At 42.1% G+C, this 18,809-nt stretch overlaps 1 protein-coding gene across 2 annotated transcripts in view; it reads left to right on the top strand.

The window, feature by feature from the left end:
- LOC142074827 (tyrosine-protein kinase Fer-like) overlaps positions 1-18,809 on the top strand; it is a 285,525-nt gene that overhangs the window by 266,285 nt on the left and 431 nt on the right. For both annotated transcript variants that reach the window (XM_075135710.1, XM_075135709.1), the window contains 2 exons: positions 14,253-14,407; positions 18,003-18,125. In XM_075135710.1, coding sequence (XP_074991811.1) covers positions 14,253-14,407; positions 18,003-18,125 — 278 coding nt within the window. The remainder of the gene's footprint in view (positions 1-14,252; positions 14,408-18,002; positions 18,126-18,809) is intronic.

Below are 18,809 nucleotides of genomic sequence, written 5' to 3' on the forward strand. Positions count from 1 at the left end.
GTGTGGTAGCAACTTGGGTTTCTTCCTAATAAAAATGCACCCAGAATAGGAAGGTGAGAAAGCTCCAAGAAGCAGGAGTGACCCTGTCACTCATCACAGCAGGAGGCTGGATCAGCTCCACTCTCTTCCACATAGAATTACCAATCTCGTTATATAAAAAAAAAAATACTGCATCACTTAAAAATGCAAAACATTCAGAAACCAGGAAGCCTGGGTTTTGTTTTATTTCTCTTCTTAACTCTGAAGTAATTTTCAGTCTCTCTTTCACAGTCATCTAGCTTAAACTGTTTCTTTTTTAATGAAAATTGAGATTCATAATTAACACAGTTATTCAACTCGTAGAACTAGAGTCTTTATATCAGACACCAAGTATTAGGAGATTAGAACAAAAAAAAGAGGTGATAACATTATATAGAGCTCGTGCTTTACTTTTGTACTTCTAAAGGGACAGTTTATGCCCTTTGAGATATGAGTGATCTCTATCATGGTCAAGAAGTAAAATAGAAAGTTTGTCTCTGAAACATAAACATATTAGGTAAGGTATTCTTCCTAAAGTCCTACTGCCACCCCTTCTACAAAAATAATTGAATTATATATCTAATTTAGTATGCCCAATATTTTTGTATCTACCTCAAAGTATACCTTATTGTAATTGTGTATTTTTTCATTAGTAGCTGACCATTTTGCAGACTATAAAAATGAATATAATCTTCTGATTCTCATACTACACTTGTTCATCAGAAATGACTGTATAATAAGTAAACTTTATATCTTAATTTTGTTTCAGATATGTGTATATGAAGGCATTTGCAATAACTACTGTAGAGAAAATATGAATATAGTTTTCTGTACAACAGTTCCTTAAGATTGTTTTTTGTTACTGTGTTTATAGAGTTCAGGACAACTTTCACTTGCTTGAAAAAACTAGCAGTAGAAAAGGAAATAGCATGAAGGTGTGTGTCCTGGTTTCGGCTGGGATAGGGTTAAATTTCTTCCTAGTGCTGTGTTTTGGATTTAGTATGAGGAGAATGTTGATAACACACTGATGTTTTCAGTTGTTGCTAAGTGCCCTCCTAGTCCAAGGACAGCTCCCATGCCTACTGACTGAGCTAGGTACACAAGATGGGAGGGAACATAATCAGGACAGCCAGCCCAGCTGGCCAATGGGGTATTCCATACCATGTGACGTCATGCTCAGTATATGAAGGGTAGGCGTGATCCAGGAAGGGCCGATTGCTACTTGGTTATCGGTCAGCGCGGGTGGTGAGCAATTGCATTGTGCATCACTCATTTTGTATATTTTATCATTATCATTATTATTTTCCCTTTTTTTCCTGTTCTATTAAACTGTCTTTATCTCAACCCACGAGTTTTTCTCACTCTTACCCTTCCGATTCTCTCCCCGTCCCGCTGGGGGTGGGGGGAGTGAGTGAGCGGCTGCGTGGTATTTGGCTGCCTGCCAGGTTAAACTACGACAGTCCTTTTTTGGCGCCCAACGTGGGGCTCGAAGGGTTGAGATAACGACACATCTGACCCGAACGGGTTAAAACAAATTTGTTATAAGCATTCATTATATCAGTTTAGTACTCGATGTTCACAATGTTGGTTTATTTGCTCTCAGAGTTGTTGGATCTGTTCTTGGAGTTGTGGTATATAGCACCTTACTGGCTGTCTATACTGCTGATTATCAGTTTTTATGTGCGGTTGGTCATCTCTGGGAAATGGATTAAGGTCATTGCTTTGCTATACTGTGTGACCTGGCTTTATGTTATGGTAAAATTATTGGTCACGAGCCTGTACTCAGCACTGCCATCATTCCTGTTCTTCGGGAGCTATCTTTTGGAAACTATTAATAATTACACTTCTTACGTCTTCACCTCAGAGGATGAATTTAGGGGGGAGACAGGATGGGACACTTTCTCCCACTTGTTCACCTTCCCCTCCATATCTTCAGAAACTCCTTTTTCTTCTATCCTCTTCATGAAGACGTCCACAATATTCCCTGAGAATTTTGAATATCCTTGGGATGTTCAAACAAGCATGATCATATTGCTATGTCTTCTGAATGTGGTTCAGGCCTTGTTTAGAGTTAAACAACTATTCAGGAATACTGTCCAGAGATCAGCCCCGGCAACAGACACGGTGACTACTCAAACCCCCACGACAGGCACTGTAGCTACTTCAACCCGCACGACAACCACTGTGGCTACTCAAACCCCTGCGACAGGCACCGTGGCTACTTCAACCCCCACAACAACCACTATGGCTACTCAGACCCCGGCAACAGTCACTACAGTTACTCCAACCCCCGCAACAGGCACTGCAGCTACTCAAACTCCGCCAACAGTCACTGCAGTTACTCCAACCAGTGCGACAAGCACTGCAGCCACTCAAACCCCGGCAACAGTCACTACAATCACTCCAACCCCCGTGACAGGCACTGCAGCTACCCAAACCCTCGCGACGGGTACTACAGCTGAACCAGAGGACCAACCGTCGCTGGTATCCGTCGCCCCTGTACAGAAGAGGAAATCTTGGAAGCAGAAGTCAGGTCGTTTAGAAAAGGATGATGGAAAAGCAGGGCCGTCATGAGGAGGGGAGGAGGAAGAGGAAGAACTCATAAACGAGACGGAAACCACCCGATCCTTATCCCTGAACGAGTTGCGAGATATGCGGAAAGATTTCAGCCGTCGTCCAGGCGAGCATATTGTTACCTGGCTGCTCCGATGCTGGGATAATGGGGCCAGTAGCCTGGAATTAGAGGGGAAGGAAGCCAAACAGCTGGGATCCCTTGCTAGGGAAGCGGGTATTGACAAAGCAATTGGAAAAGGGACACAGGTCCTCAGCCTCTGGAGGCGACTGCTGTCAGGCGTGAAGGAAAGGTATCCCTTCAAGGAAGATGTTATATATCACCTAGGCAAGTGGACCACTATGGAGAGAGGTATCCAGTACCTGAGGGAATTAGGCGTGCTGGAGGTGGTTTATAGTGACCTGGACGATGTCCGAACACCCAAAGATCCAGATGAAGTCCAGTGCACGCGACCCATGTGGCAGAAGTTGGTACGGAGCGCACCAGCATCGTATGCCAGCTCATTGGCAGTACTGTCCTGGGCAGAGGAAGAAGCACCAACGGTGGTTGTCTTAGTTAGCAGACTTAAGGATTTCGAAGAAACTATCTCCTCCTCCCTTGTCTCGGCTGTGGAGAAGCTGTCCCGGAAGGTCCAGCAACTCGAAGAGGGTATGTCCTATTCTCCACCTGTACGGACCAATATCTCAGCCATTAGAAGTCAGCGTTTTTCTCCTCAAGAGAGAGGATATAGAAAGTACGCACCACGGGGCACCCTCTGGTTTTACCTGCGTGACCATGGAGAGGACATGAGGCAGTGGGATGGAAAACCTACCTTGACCCTAGAGGCACGGGTACGTGAGTTGCAAGGAAAAACAACCACACAAGGGGGTTCTCCCAGGAAAAATGCTGCTCCAGTTGTCAGGAAAAACCTGTCTCATGAAGGTCCAGTTTACAGTGAACAGTTCCCCAGACAGAGTATGTCCTAGTTTCGGCAGGGACAGGGTTAAATTTCTTCCTAGTGCTGTGTTTTGGATTTAGTATGAGAAGAATGTTGATAACACAGAGATGTTTTCAGTTGTTGCTAAGTGCCCTCCTAGTCCAAGGACAGCTCCCGTGCCTACTGACTGAGCTAGATACACAAGATGGGAGGGAACATAATCAAGACAGCCAGCCCAGCTGGCCAATGGGGTATTCCATACCATGTGACGTCATGCTCAGTATATGAGGGGTAGGCGTGATCCAGGAAGGGCCGATCGCTACTTGGTTATCGGTCAGCGCGGGTGGTGAGCAATTGCATTGTGCATCACTCATTTTGTATATTTTATCATTATCATTATTATTTTCCCTTTTTTTCCTGTTCTATTAAACTGTCTTTATCTCAACCCACGAGTTTTTTCTCACTCCTACCCTTCCGATTCTCTCCCCGTCCCACTGGGGGGGCGGGGGGAGTGAGTGAGCGGCTGCGTGGTATTTGGCTGCCTGCCAGGTTAAACCACGACAGTCCTTTTTTGGCGCCCAACGTGGGGCTCAAAGGGTTGAGATAACGATAGATCTGACCAAAGTGTGTTAAGGCAAAATTGTTATAAGCATCCATTATATTGATTGGTCACAATGTTGATGTATTGACTGTCAAAGTTGTGGGGCTGGCTCTCAATGTTGGGTCATGTAATACCTTGCTTGCAGTATGTGTTCCCTTTTGTGCTGTTTATCATCAGTCGGAACTGGGCCAGGATTATCATTTTGTTGCTGTTTTATGAGGTGATAAAATCATTGGTCGTAAGTCTAATCTGGTATCTGTACTCGGCACTGCCGTCATTTCTGTACCTCGGGAATCACCTCTTAGAAATTATTGGTAATTGCACTTGTTCCTCCTCGGAGAATGAATTTAAGGGGGAGACGGGATGGGACACTCTCTCCCACTTGTTCATCTTCCCTTCCATATCGTCAGAAACTCCTTTTTCTTCTATCCTCTTCACAAAGATGTCCACAATATTCCCTGAGAATTTTGAATATCCTTGGGATGTTCAAACAAGCATGTTCATATTGCTATGTCTCCTGAATGTGGTTCAGGCCTTGTTTAGGGTTAAACAACTATTCAGGAATACTGTCCAGAGATCAACCCTCAGGAACAAGAAAAGAGGGAGGGCAAGCAGCAGTGCCTCATCGGGGCGGGCGGAGCGGCGAGTCTCGGGGGCGGCTACAGACACGGTGGCTACTCAAAACCCCATGACAGGCACTGCGGCTACTCCAACCCCCATGACAACCCCTGTGGCTACTCAAACCCCGGCAGCAGTCACTGTAGCTTCTCCAACCCCTGCGACAAGCACTGCAGCCACTCAAGCTCCGGCAACAGGCACTACAGTTACTCCAACCCCCATGACAAGCACTGCAGCTACCCAAACCCCAGCAACAGGCACTACAGCTGAACCAGAGGACCAACCCTTGCTGGTATCCGTTGCCCCTGTACAGAAGAGGAAATCTTGGAAGCGGAGATCAGGTCGTTTAGAAAGGGATGATGAAAGAGCAGGGACATCACGAGGAGAGGAGGAGGAAGAGGAAGAACTCATAAACGAGACGGAAACCACCCGATCCCTATCCCTGAGTGAGCTGCGAGACATGCGGAAAGATTTCAGCCGTCGTCCAGGCGAGCATATTGTTACCTGGCTGCTCCGATGCTGGGATAATGGGGCCAGTAGTTTGGAATTAGAGGGGAAGGAGGCCAAACAGCTGGGATCCCTTGCTAGGGAAGCGGGTATTGACAAAGCAATCGGAAAAGGGACACAGGTCCTCAGCCTCTGGAGGCGACTGCTGTCAGGCGTAAAGGAAAGGTATCCCTTCAAGGAAGATGTTATATATCGCCTAGGCAAATGGACCACTATGGAGAGAGGTATCCAGTACCTGAGAGAACTAGGCGTGCTGGAGGTGGTTTATAGTGACCTGGACGACACCCGAACACCCAAAGATCCAGATGACGTCCAGTGCACCCGACCCATGTGGCGGAAGTTGGTACGGAGCGCACCAGCATCGTATGCCAGTTCGTTGGCAGTACTGTGCTGGAAAGAGGAAGAAGCACCAACGGTGGATGAGGTGGTTAACAGACTTCGGGATTTCGAAGAAACTATCTCCTCCTCCCTTGTCTCGGCTGTAGAGAAACTATCCCGAGAGGTCCAGCAACTCAAAGACGATAGGTCCTATTCTCCACCTGTACGGACCAGTATCTCAGCCATTAGGAGTCAGCGTTTTTCTCCTCAAGAGAGAGGATATCGAAAGTACACACCACGGGGCACCCTGTGGTTTTACCTGCGTGACCACGGAGAGGACATGAGGCAGTGGGATGGAAAACCTACCTTCATCCTAGAGGCACGTGTACGTGAGTTGCAAGGAAAAACAATCACACAAGGGGGTTCTCTCAGGAAAAATGCTGCTCCAGTTTTCAGGAAAACCCTGTCTCACGACGGTCCAGTTTCCAGTGAACAGTTCCCCAGACAGAGTAGAAGGGCTGATCTTACTTTGGACTGTAATGAAGGAATTCTCGACTCACGTTTGCAAGAAGTGAGAAGCGGATACTATGACCAGAACTAGAGGGGCCCTGCCTCCAGCCAGGTGGAGGAAAGGGACAACCGGGTTTACTGGACTGTGTGGATTCGATGGCCTGGCACATCAGAGCCACAGGAGTATAAGGCTCTCGTAGACACTGGTGCACAGTGCACCCTAATGCCATCAAGCTATAAAGGGGCAGAACCCATCTGTATTTCTGGAGTGACAGGGGGATCCCAAGAGTTAACTGTATTGGAGGCCGAAGTGAGCCTGACCGGGAACGAGTGGCAGAAGCACCCCATTGTGACTGGCCCAGAGGCTCCGTGCATCCTTGGCATAGACTACCTCAGGAGAGGGTATTTTAAGGACCCAAAAGGGTATCGGTGGGCTTTTGGTATAGCTGCCCTGGAGACGGAGGAAATTAAACAGCTGTCCACCTTGCCCGGTCTCTCAGAGGACCCTTCTGTTGTGGGGTTGCTGAGGGTTGAAGAACAACAAGTACCAATTGCTACCACAACAGTGCATCGGCGACAATACCGCACCAACCGAGATTCCCTGATCCCTATCCATGAGCTGATTCGTCGACTGGAGAGCCAAGGAGTGATCAGCAAGACTCGCCCACCCTTCAACAGTCCCATATGGCCAGTGCGAAAGTCCAATGGAGAGTGGAGACTAACAGTAGACTACCGTGGCCTGAACGAAGTCACGCCGCCACTGAGTGCTGCCGTGCCGGACATGCTAGAACTCCAATACGAACTGGAGTCAAAGGCAGCCAAGTGGTACGCCACAATTGACATTGCTAATGCCTTCTTCTCCATCCCTTTGGCAGCAGAGTGCAGGCCACAGTTTGCTTTCACTTGGAGGGGCGTCCAGTACACCTGGAACCGACTGCCCCAGGGGTGGAAACACAGCCCTACCATTTGCCATGGACTAATTCACACCGCACTGGAACAGGGTGAGGCTCCAGAACACCTGCAATACATTGATGACATTATCGTGTGGGGCAACACAGCAGAAGAAGTTTTTGAGAAAGGGGAGAGAATAATTCAAATCCTTCTGAAAGCCGGTTTTGCCATAAAACAAAGTAAGGTCAAGGGACCTGCACAGGAGATCCAGTTTTTAGGAATAAAATGGCAAGACGGACGTCGTCAGATCCCAATGGATGTGATCAACAAAATAACAGCCATGTCTCCACCAACTAGCAAAAGGGAAACACAAGCTTTCTTAGGCGTGGTGGGCTTTTGGAGAATGCATATTCCAGATTACAGCCTGATTGTAAGCCCTCTCTATCACGTGACCAGGAAGAAGAACGACTTCAGATGGGGCCCTGAGCAACAACAAGCCTTTGAACAAATTAAACAGGAGATAGTTCATGCAGTAGCCCTTGGGCCAGCCCAGGCAGGACAAGATGTAAAGAATGTGCTCTACACCGCAGCCGGGGAGAATGGCCCTACCTGGAGCCTCTGGCAGAAAGCACCAGGGGAGACTCGAGGTCGACCCTTAGGGTTCTGGAGTCGGGGATACAGAGGATCCGAGGCCCGCTACACTCCAACTGAGAAGGAGATATTGGCAGCATATGAAGGGGTTCGAGCTGCTTCGGAAGTGGTTGGTACTGAAGCACAGCTCCTCCTGGCACCCCGACTGCCGGTGCTGGGCTGGATGTTCAAAGGGAGGGTCCCCTCTACACATTATGCAACCGATGCTACGTGGAGTAAGTGGGTCGCACTGATCACACAACGGGCCCGAATAGGCAACCCCAGTCGCCCAGGAATCTTGGAGGTGATCACGAACTGGCCAGAGGGCAAAGATTTTGGAATATCCCCAGAGGAGGAGGTGACGTGCTGAAGAGGCCCCACTGTATAATAAACTACCAGAAAACGAGAAGCAATATGCCCTGTTCACTGATGGGTCCTGTCGCCTTGTGGGAAAGCATCGGAGGTGGAAAGCTTCTGTATGGAGTCCTATACGCCAAGTTGCAGAAACTGCTGAAGGAGAAGGTGAATCGAGCCAGTTTGCAGAGGTGAAAGCCATCCAGCTGGCCTTGGACATTGCTGAACGAGAAAAATGGCCAGGACTTTATCTCTATACTGACTCATGGATGGTGGCAAATGCCCTGTGGGGGTGGTTGCAGCAGTGGAAGCAGAACAACTGGCAGCACAGAGGTAAACCCATCTGGGCTGCCGCATTGTGGCAAGATATTGCTGCCCGAGTAGAGAACCTGACTGTAAAAGTACGTCACGTAGATGCTCACGTACCCAAGAGTCGGGCCACTGAAGAACATCAAAACAACCAGCAGGTGGACCAGGCTGCTAAGATTGAAGTGGCCCAGGTGGATTTGGACTGGCAACATAAGGGTGAATTATTTATAGCTCGGTGGGCCCATGATGCCTCAGGCCATCAAGGAAGAGATGCAACATACAGATGGGCTCGTGATCGAGGGGTGGACTTAACCATGGACGCTATTGCACAGGTTATCCATGAATGTGAAACGTGCGCTGCAATCAAACAAGCCAAGCGAGTAAAGCCTCTTTGGTATGGGGGACGATGGTTGAAATATAAATATGGGGAGGCTTGGCAGATTGATTATATCACACTCCCACGAACCCGGCACGGCAAGCGCTATGTGCTCACCATGGTGGAAGCAACCACCGGCTGGCTAGAAACATACCCTGTGCCCCATGCCACTGCCCGGAACACCATCCTGGGCCTTGAAAAGCAAGTCCTATGGCGACATGGCACCCCAGAAAGAATTGAGTCAGACAACGGGACTCATTTCCGAAACACCCTCATAGACACCTGGGCCAAAGAGCATGGCATTGAGTGGGTCTATCACATCCCCTACCACGCACCAGCCTCCGGGAAAATCGAACGATACAACGGGCTGCTAAAGACAACACTGAGAGCAATGGGTGATGGGACATTCAAGCATTGGGATACACATTTAGCAAAAGCCACCTGGTTAGTCAACACTAGGGGGTCTGTTAATCGAGCTGGCCCTGCCCAATCAAGACTTTTACGTACTGTAGATGGAGATAAAGTCCCTGTCGTGCATATGAGAAATATGCTGGGGAAGACAGTCTGGGTTACTCCTGCCTCTGGCAAGGGAAAACCCATCCATGGGATTGCTTTTGCTCAAGGACCTGGGTGCACTTGGTGGGTGATGCGAAAGGATGGGCAAGTCCGGTGTGTACCTCAAGGGGATTTGATTTTGGGTGAAAATAACCAATGAACTGAATTTTATGATGTCAATTGTTATATGATATTGTATATCATTATTTCTATGGTTGCTATCAATGGTGTAGCAGTGAAAATCACCCAGATTAATGAAGAATGAACTAACTCCGATGAAACCGAGCAAAGTGCAACGATGATAGAACTGAACGAGCGCAGCAGTACCGAAATGAGAACTGGCTTCAGGATGCAACAGCCCAACACCACACACCATCCTTCTGGCCCTGAAAGACTGTTATGACAGATGGAGCCCAAAGTTGTGGACTAAAAGAACTCAATGGACATTTATATATATTTATGTATATATATGTATGTATATGTATTATATATGTATATATATAAAAAAGATAGTGGTGATTAATTGAAAGGTATCGAAAAATGTGAGACCTAAGCATAACGTAAATGGTATGGAATAAGGGGTGGATACTGTCCTAGTTTCGGCAGGGATAGGGTTAAATTTCTTCCTAGTGCTGTGTTTTGGATTTAGTATGAGAAGAATGTTGATAACACAGAGATGTTTTCAGTTGTTGCTAAGTGCCCTCCTAGTCCAAGGACAGGTCCCGTGCCTACTGACTGAGCTAGGTACACAAGATGGGAGGGAACATAATCAAGACAGCCAGCCCAGCTGGCCAATGGGGTATTCCATACCATGTGACGTCATGCTCAGTATATGAGGGGTAGGCGTGATCCAGGAAGGGCCGATCGCTACTTGGTTATCGGTCAGCGCGGGTGGTGAGCAATTGCATTGTGCATCACTCATTTTGTATATTCTATCATTATCATTATTATTTTCCCTTTTTTTCCTGTTCTATTAAACTGTCTTTATCTCAACCCACGAGTTTTTCTCACTCTTACCCTTCCGATTCTCTCCCCGTCCCACTGGGGGGGCGGGGGGAGTGAGTGAGCGGCTGCGTGGTATTTGGCTGCCTGCCAGGTTAAACCACGACAGTGTGTAGGGTGGGACTGAGGGTGAAGTTCACTGCATGCAGTGGTTTCCTTACTGAGCTGTACAGTCCTCAGTAGATGAAGCAATTTACTTTGTCCTAGTGAACCATTCTGCAATTCTGCATGGGATGCTGTAACTTTCCATCATCTACTACCATGATCCATGCCACAATCTATCACATATTTAGCAAAGCACTTAGAAAAAATCAGGTATATAATGGTTATCAAGTAAGTTCTTAGAGGGTGGGGATGATGACAATATCGTACATAAATTTGCAATTTTGAATTAGGAACACTATTATACTCAATTGTGTGTGTGTGTGTGTACATATATATATATCAGTATTTATCCTTACTTAGAGCATTTTTAAAAACACTTAACACGTCCTTCCAATATCTAGTGAATGCATTTTGTATTTCAATATAGTTGTTATTTTCTAGAAATCTGACATTTATGAATAGACTACTTGTTTATCAACTTCAATTTCTAGTTAGATCATATTATAGTGCACTAAAGTAATTTAAATGCTTAAGCTTTATTGGTAGTTTTTAGTTTCTCCCATTTTCTTTGACCTATATTACTTCCAAAGTTTGCCTTTTGATTAATATTATCTTTGTAACCTTAGTTCACAGGGATGTGTTCACCAAGACGCTATAAATCATTTTATATGATAGCTCTCACTATGATTACAGTGAGAGTGAGCAGTGCAATGCAGACTATTCCTGGAATATAGGATACATTTTAGTCTTACAGGTGAAGAAAATAAAGGTTCTGTGGAAGAATGTGTTTTTAGTATAAGTCTGTTTTTTGTGGTTGTGTTCAGTTACTGAAGACAGTTGTTCGAGGCTTTTTTGTTTTGTTTTTCACGAGTGCTGAGGGAGCTGGAGAAGTGCCCAAAGACTGGAGGAAGGCAAATGTCACTCCTATTTTCAAGAAGGGCAAGAAAGAGGACCCAGGGAACTACAGGCCTGTCAGCCTCACCTCCATCCCTGGGAAGGTGATGGAGCAGCTAATCCTGGGAACCATTTCCAGGCACATGAAGGAAAGTCAGTCATCAAGAGTAGTCAGCATGGCTTCACCAAGGGGAAGTCATGCTTGACCAACCTGATAAACTTCTATGATGAAGTGACTGGCCTGGTAGAAGAGGGGAGAGCAGTGGCTATTGTTTACCTGGACTTGAATAAGGCCTTTGACACTGTCTCCCAGCAGGAGGGTTGAACCAGATGACCTCCAGAGGTCCCTTCCAACCTCAACCATTCTGTCATACTTTTGAGTTGTTTTTGCAAAATCTTTAAATCCCTTGTCTGAAAAATCTCAAAATGCTTTACAGGGAGTAACTGAATGTCACTTCTGCTCTGAGGTGGGGAAATCTACTCATTTTATAGTTGGGGAAAACTGAACAATATCCAACAATATGGATAGCAAGTAGAAGAGTTGAGATTATTGAGAAATCATTACTGCATCTAACTTGGATCTTCTCTAGTTTCCTAGCACTATTCATCTGTGATAATGAGGATGACATTAGGAACTGAGAGGAGTGATTAGTATTACAGTTAATATTTTCTATTATTATTCATTATATGATAACTGCAACAATATGAAAAAATAAGCAAATAAAAAAAGTATAAAGGAGGAGGCTAACACAGAGCACTTGGAAGGATCTGCTTCTGACCCTCTAATATTTATTTTTCCTATCTGTTATTAGACACAGACTGATTGATATGACACATACTATTGATATGATCTCCACATATAGCAAAAGTAGCAACACATGAGTAGCAAGAAACTTCAGAAACAGGTGTGTTTTGATTTAGTTAGCCAGCCAGCATCGGAAGTTACCTGAAGTGGCTGGAAGAGAGGAAGTGTCTGTAGTCCACAAAAAAACAAGTTTCACTTGTAGACCTGCCACCCCTTCTTTTTTGATCTATTGGTTGAATTAAATGTGCAGTGGAGGTATACTGATTCTATTCACTAATTAATTGCTTGTTTTTATCAGCTGAGGGTGTTTTAAGTACCTGACCCAGGGACAAGTTATAAAATGGCTAATTGCTTCAGTGAGACAGTCTGTCCTGCTGGTTTAATAACAGGGTTGTGGTTTTAACTGATGGAATTCAGTTGAAATACTAGGTTTTACCTGCTGTGTGGTTCTTTCCAGGGGTGTTCTTAAAGAAAAGTTTATGAGGTTTAAGTCTTCACTGACAGACAATTCTTGGCATGAAGAAATTGCCTCCACTTCCTTTTTAACTTGCTGTTGGATTTTTAGCAAAAGTGTTGGGAGCTATCTGCTGTAGTTTCAGCATATTCAACTTGTATTAGCAACATGTGGTCACTGTGCTGTTTGTGTTTATAGAAACTTCAGATTAGTGTTTAAAAATGAAATTTGAAAATGAAATATTAATTTTTACTCTTTGATAGTTGGAGGAAGGGTCTTTTTCCTTTGTTCTTAATAATAATTAGGAACTTCCATAATCTTGGTATGAGAAAGTGAAAGTCATGGTTATTCTTTTACTAATTAACTTGTTCTGTAGCAACTCAGTGTAATTTGTGCTCAATTTGTACAGCTTTCACAATGGAAAATAAGGAATATTTGCTGCTTTTCTAAGTTAAATACTGATTTTATGGAATTACTGCAGCAAGTAGTAATGCTGTATGAAAAGAAAAACAATTCCCCAGAGAAAGAGGGGCACCTAAATCCATGCAATTATATCTGTACTACTTTGGGATGTTTGCTTTGGGGAAAGATAAGGAGAAGGAAGAGAAAACAAACAGAACATATTTGTAAGGTTTTTTAAAAGGCCATCTAGAAAGTGTGATGAGTTACTACAAATATTTAACAGCAAAGTTATTTGTAATATTCACAGTGGTTTTCTATCAAAAGCCCTATATATTTACAGTTTCTTGTTGTTGAAAAGCATGTTTGAGATGGAGGGAGGGAAAAGAAGGATGTTGATTTTTCTGAGCTTGTCATCCAACACTGAACCAAAATACCTTTTCCTGTAATGCTCAGTAGCTTTTGATTTTTGATGGAAACTGTAATAATAGAGGTAAGATAGAGCCAATTCTCTGGCTTCTCAGTGTCTTTCACAATTATGAGAACATGTTTTGGGCTGCTTCTTTGAGTTCTGTCTCATTTTGCATCAAGTAAAGTTTGTTAATCTGCAGGTTTATTTCTGTGACCTCAATGGGCAGTATAGCAACAGCAGCTCTTTGCCTTACGTCTGCTTATTTCATCATTGAAATGAGTATCTATTTGGTCTCTAGAAACCTAGTCTACGTTGTGACATACTCACTCTTACTGATAAATTCAGCTATGATAGAAAAGATATAGGAGCCTACTTGTGGTGGGTTGACCCCGACCAGCAACTAAACACCCACCAGCCACTTTCTCACTTCCCCTGCAACGAGATGGGGGAAAGAATCAAAAGAGCAAAAATGAGAAAAACTCATGGGTCGAGATAAAGACAGTTTAATAAGTGAAGGAAAAAAGAAAAAAAAGTGATACAAAGGCAGTCAGTCACCACCTCCCACAAGCAGACCAATGCCCAGCCAGTCTCCAAGCAACAGCTACCTTGGAAAAACTCCCTCCTCCCCCCCTCCAGTTTTATTGCAGAGCATGACATTATATGCCATGGAATATCTCTTTGGTCAATTCAGGTCAGCTGTCCAGCTGTGTCCCCTCTCAACCTCTTGCCCATCCCTAGCTTACTCATTGATGGGGGCAGAGTGAGAAAGAGAGAAAGCCTTGACACTGTGCAAGCACTGTTCAGCAATAGCTAAAACATTGGTGTGTTATCAATATTGTTTTAGTCAAATCAAAAACACAGTACCATATGGGCTGCTATGAAGAAAGTTGACTCCATCCCAGCCAGACCCAGTACATTACTTAAGGTTTTTCTTCATATTTTAAATGAGTTTTAGTAGTTTCAAATGTGTGAAAATATGGGGGGGTTATTTCTTGTTCTAACTTAGAGACCTGGCTGCAAGGAACTGCTTGGTAGATGAAAACAACATTTTGAAAATAAGCGATTTTGGAATGTCTCGTCAAGAGGATGATGGAGTTTATTCATCATCAGGCTTAAAGCAGATTCCTATCAAGTGGACTGCTCCAGAAGCTCTCAACTATGGTAAGGATATATCTTTATCTTCTTGGTATAAAAAATATACAGTATAAGGTGCAAGGTGTCTACATCATGGACAGTATTTGAGCATATATATATAAAATTTTTCCTTTTTCCCAGTTCAGATCAACAGATGTTTAAAATATTTTAGTTTTAATATTTCGGCCTCATTTAAGTTATGTAAAAATACTATTTTCCCTTCAAAAAGAACAAGGCAGCAACATCAAAATTGCTACTTATTCAAAAGTAAAATAATGCTGTGGTTATGTTGCTAACTCGTTCCAGTGAGTGGGAAGTTCTGCATATTTACGGCATTTTTTAAAAAAAGGCAGAAGATTTTAACATTCTAGAGCACTCTATCAGATAAATGATTAGATAAATCATTGCATTGGAGAAAAAAATGATTTATTTATTTTTTTAAACTGCAGCTTTTGTTTATATGCACTTTTATATATTGCTATGCTATTATGGGGGGAAAAAATCCATTATTTCTGATTGAGTGAAGTGGTCCATACTATGTGGGTAATAGTTTCAAAACAAAAATAGAAACTGCTGGATTTAGTTTTTTAGCTTGCAGGTAAAACTAGAAAAATTAGTTCTTCTAAGTGAGCTGTGAAGAAGCAGCAGCATATTAAATGAATGAGGTCATATTTTGAACGCACTTCTCTCAACCAATTCTTTACTTGAGTTCTTAGAAAAAAAATTTAAACATTTTATATCTTCCTGTTAAGTTTCTCTAAATACTTCTCCCACCTTTTAGAGCTTTTGTTTAAAATCATGCATTGGAAATCATAATTTTCTGACTTATGATTGTTAGAAGAAGAATCCCTTTCATTAGCACTTTTGCAGAAGTTAATGCCATAACACAATAATGCAAATATCCCCCTTGGAAAGCTAATAATAAATGTAGTTAGAGTGACTGACCCTCTATTATCTATTTTTCTAAGAGGTGCTAGTGTTGCTAATGTTCACTGTGGAATACTATTTCTATTTTGGGTGTTTATTCCACTATAAAAGGTGTTTTGAATTTTTATTTTCATTGGTTCAAAAATACTTGTCATTTATTTGATATATAATGGAAACCCCTTCTCCACAGCCATACCAGTCCAGTCTACTAAATTAAGCAAGAAACTGGCTTTTATGAAAACACCTTCATTTTGTACTTCTGAGTCTTTGCTATTTTCCACACCTTACAGGAGAAGAACATATAGCTGATTAACATCTTTACTTATTTGCTGTTTCCTAAAATGAATCAATACCCAACCAGTTTTAAGTGATTTTCTGCAGTGTTTGGAAAATAACCTGTCTCAAACATTTGTTAAAGTATTCAGCAGTCTAATATTCAGCTTTCAAAATATGGTTGAAGCTTTCTGTGTTGTTTTTTTTTTTGATGGATCATTTTTTCCACTCCCTTGAAAAGCGCAAGTTAAAATAATTGGTTTGTGTTTTGCCATTCTAATAATATGGTCATAAGTATTGCATTAATTTGTGTAGGTAACACTGAAAGTAGTTAAGGATACCAGAGTGAAACAGAACTAAATGTGCAATATTTCAAAACTAGATGACAACCATTGAGCATGTCAGTTCTTAATGGCAAAATTTAATGGTTGGAGGAAAATGAGAAATAGGGTCATTTGGTCACTACATGAATGATACAGTGCTTAAGAAAATAAATAAAAGTGCCTTTTTTTAAACACTTCTGGATTCACTTTATATGACATTAATAGCAGTCACAAAAAGATTTTAAATGACAAAATTCAGGTTGGGAAGTCTAGAAACTGGATTAAGGTAAATGGAACTGTTAGGGAGTTGTGTATGAAGTCATGAATGAAATCTTGATGCTACTGGAGCATATGGAAGATTTAACATTTAGTTCAGTGGGTACTGTTCAGTGCCATCCCATACCATTATTTTTACTTGGGACTGTATGATTTCCATCACTTCCAGCAAGTGAAAAATTGCTTTAAACGCACCTAATAAAATTACATATTTAGGCCAAGGTGTAGGGTATTTTTGCTTCCAGTTCTCTCAAAATTAAAATGCACTTTTAATGCATATGTTTTTCCAGTACAACTTTTCCAGTTCTTTGTAATGTTAATAAATTATTGTGTTTGTTTATGAAAGAGCATGCCCTTTTGTTTCCCAGATAATATCATAGTTGGAAAGACAATTAACTGTGTAGAAGTTGTCCTTTCTTTAAAAAAAAAAAATCACTTATATCTACTGAATGTCTTTAACGAAAAGTGTTAAATTACTGGATGCCAAACTCTGAAGAGAGTTGATATATAGACAAGAAAACTAATCTTACTACAAAGAGCAAAGTGAATGTCCATAATTACTGTCTACTAAGCACACAAGCTAATGTAGATAGAGTTGTCAGCTGGAAGTGATATTTAGTTTAAGAGTAAACTGAACTTTCTGACATCTGAACAGTTATCATATCACCAACTGTCACTATAATTTACATGTATTTTCCTTTTTTCTAGTGTAAGTGGATTTAAAATGTTTAGCTGAAAATTTGACATAAGTGATGGGATTATAGGGCCTTTCTGGAAATGCAGCAGAAGGAGGGGGAAATAAGAGAAGTGAGTTAGTTTGGTTTGTTTAATGCTCAGAGATGAACAAACACATTTGCAAGCATGTGTATGTTTTTAAGAATAAAGACACTCATAGAATGTAACAAAGAAATACAGTCATGAAAAATTATGACAGAAATATGATAAATGGATTTTTAAGGTAACATTTTCATAGGCCCTGCTACAAAGGGCTAGGAGCCTACACTTTCTGATATAGCGTGCGTCTTGATGTGAATCCATCAGGGACAATAGAAATATCTCCCCCAAGAGCTGTCCTTCTCCCATTATATAAAGCTTTCATTCCACAAAGAGGTTTGGATTTGAATTATCTTAATTTTGCCATCTGTCTGAAGCATAGTTGAAGATAGTAGTAGGCCAGATTATTTTTTTTAACCTGATTGGGTGCATCAGTTCTTCAAGGTTCAAATTAAACAACAGTTGAAGCAACTGTAGATTAATTTCCAGAGAGTAGTTTCTCAGAGTAAGAAACCCAGGTCCTCTTTGCAATTAGGAACTACATTGATTTTAGCTCCTCTTGGAGGACTCATTGCCATGCTATATTAGGGAACTGGAAAAGGTAAATTTTTTAAAAGTATATCTTCAGAGTTGAAAGTGATTATAAACAAGGAAAAAAAACCTTACATTTTTCTGTCCTTTTATATTAAAAAAAAATAAAAAAAATATTTTTGGGCAGTAAATGGAAAGAAATTCTTAACTTACATGGAAAATGACCAACATGGTAAGATCTTCTCAGCCATGTGCTTTGTGTAACAAGTCTCTGTCAAATTACAGAACTTTAGGTTATCTTATATTGTTCCTAGGTATTAACTTTAAGATAATTTATGTTTATAATTTGAAATACAGGAGAACATGATATCTGAAGAATGTTCATTAGGAGCTACAGCTTTATTATGCTTAAAGCTTGCCAAAATAACACTTACCTCTGCGGAAAATATGTGGCCATAATTATGTAAAACATGAATTATTCTGTAAGTTAAGCCACTGGTTTTCTTTCCTTTCCTTAGGGAGATACACATCTGAGAGTGATGTATGGAGCTTTGGAATCCTTTTGTGGGAGACCTTCAGTTTAGGAGTATGTCCATACCCTGGAATGACGAACCAACATGCACGAGAACAAGTGGAGAAAGGTAGTTAATTGTAGGGAGCAAAAGAGATGCTGTGTAGATCCATAGGGATGTAGGTACATACAGTATAAAAAATAGCAAAGAAATAACATATGGGTTATCTAGCAACTTTAGCAAAAATATGAGATTGTTTAATTGCTGTTTAGCTTTCTGGGAGAAGTAGTGTGATTTATAGGTTTCTTGCAAAAAGGAAGATAATGACTAGTGACTTAAAGGAGGACAGAGTTATAGCATGTTGGCTTTCGTGGCTACGGAACTAAAAGGTGAAATGGAGAGGAGGGATTGATTGCTGTGCAAATAGAGGCTTGACCAGAATGAATTAGTTAAGATAATGCTAATGCAAGTGGAAATATCCCAAGCTGCTAGAAAAAAAATTTATATCATTCTATCTTCTCTATTAAAGCATTTCAGACAAAATTTTAAGTTATGGTGGAGATTGGCAAGCTGGTTGAACAGTGAATGCCACAGTTTTTTTCTCTTTTACAAAAAAATCAAGAGACTTTTATTTAAAAGTAACAAATAACTGTAAGCAGGGTTTCAGGTCTTTGATTTCTTTTCATCATCTTTAGTGGCATTTCAGGACTGTTCCTCCTCTACATATTTCTACCGCATAATTCATAAACAGGTTCTTAGCTAGTAAAACTACCAAATGATAAAAAAGCTAGTTTGCTGAGTTATATAGAATGC

Source organism: Calonectris borealis, chromosome W, assembly GCF_964195595.1.
Source record: "Calonectris borealis chromosome W, bCalBor7.hap1.2, whole genome shotgun sequence".
In the NCBI taxonomy this organism is placed as follows: Eukaryota; Metazoa; Chordata; class Aves; order Procellariiformes; family Procellariidae; genus Calonectris; species Calonectris borealis.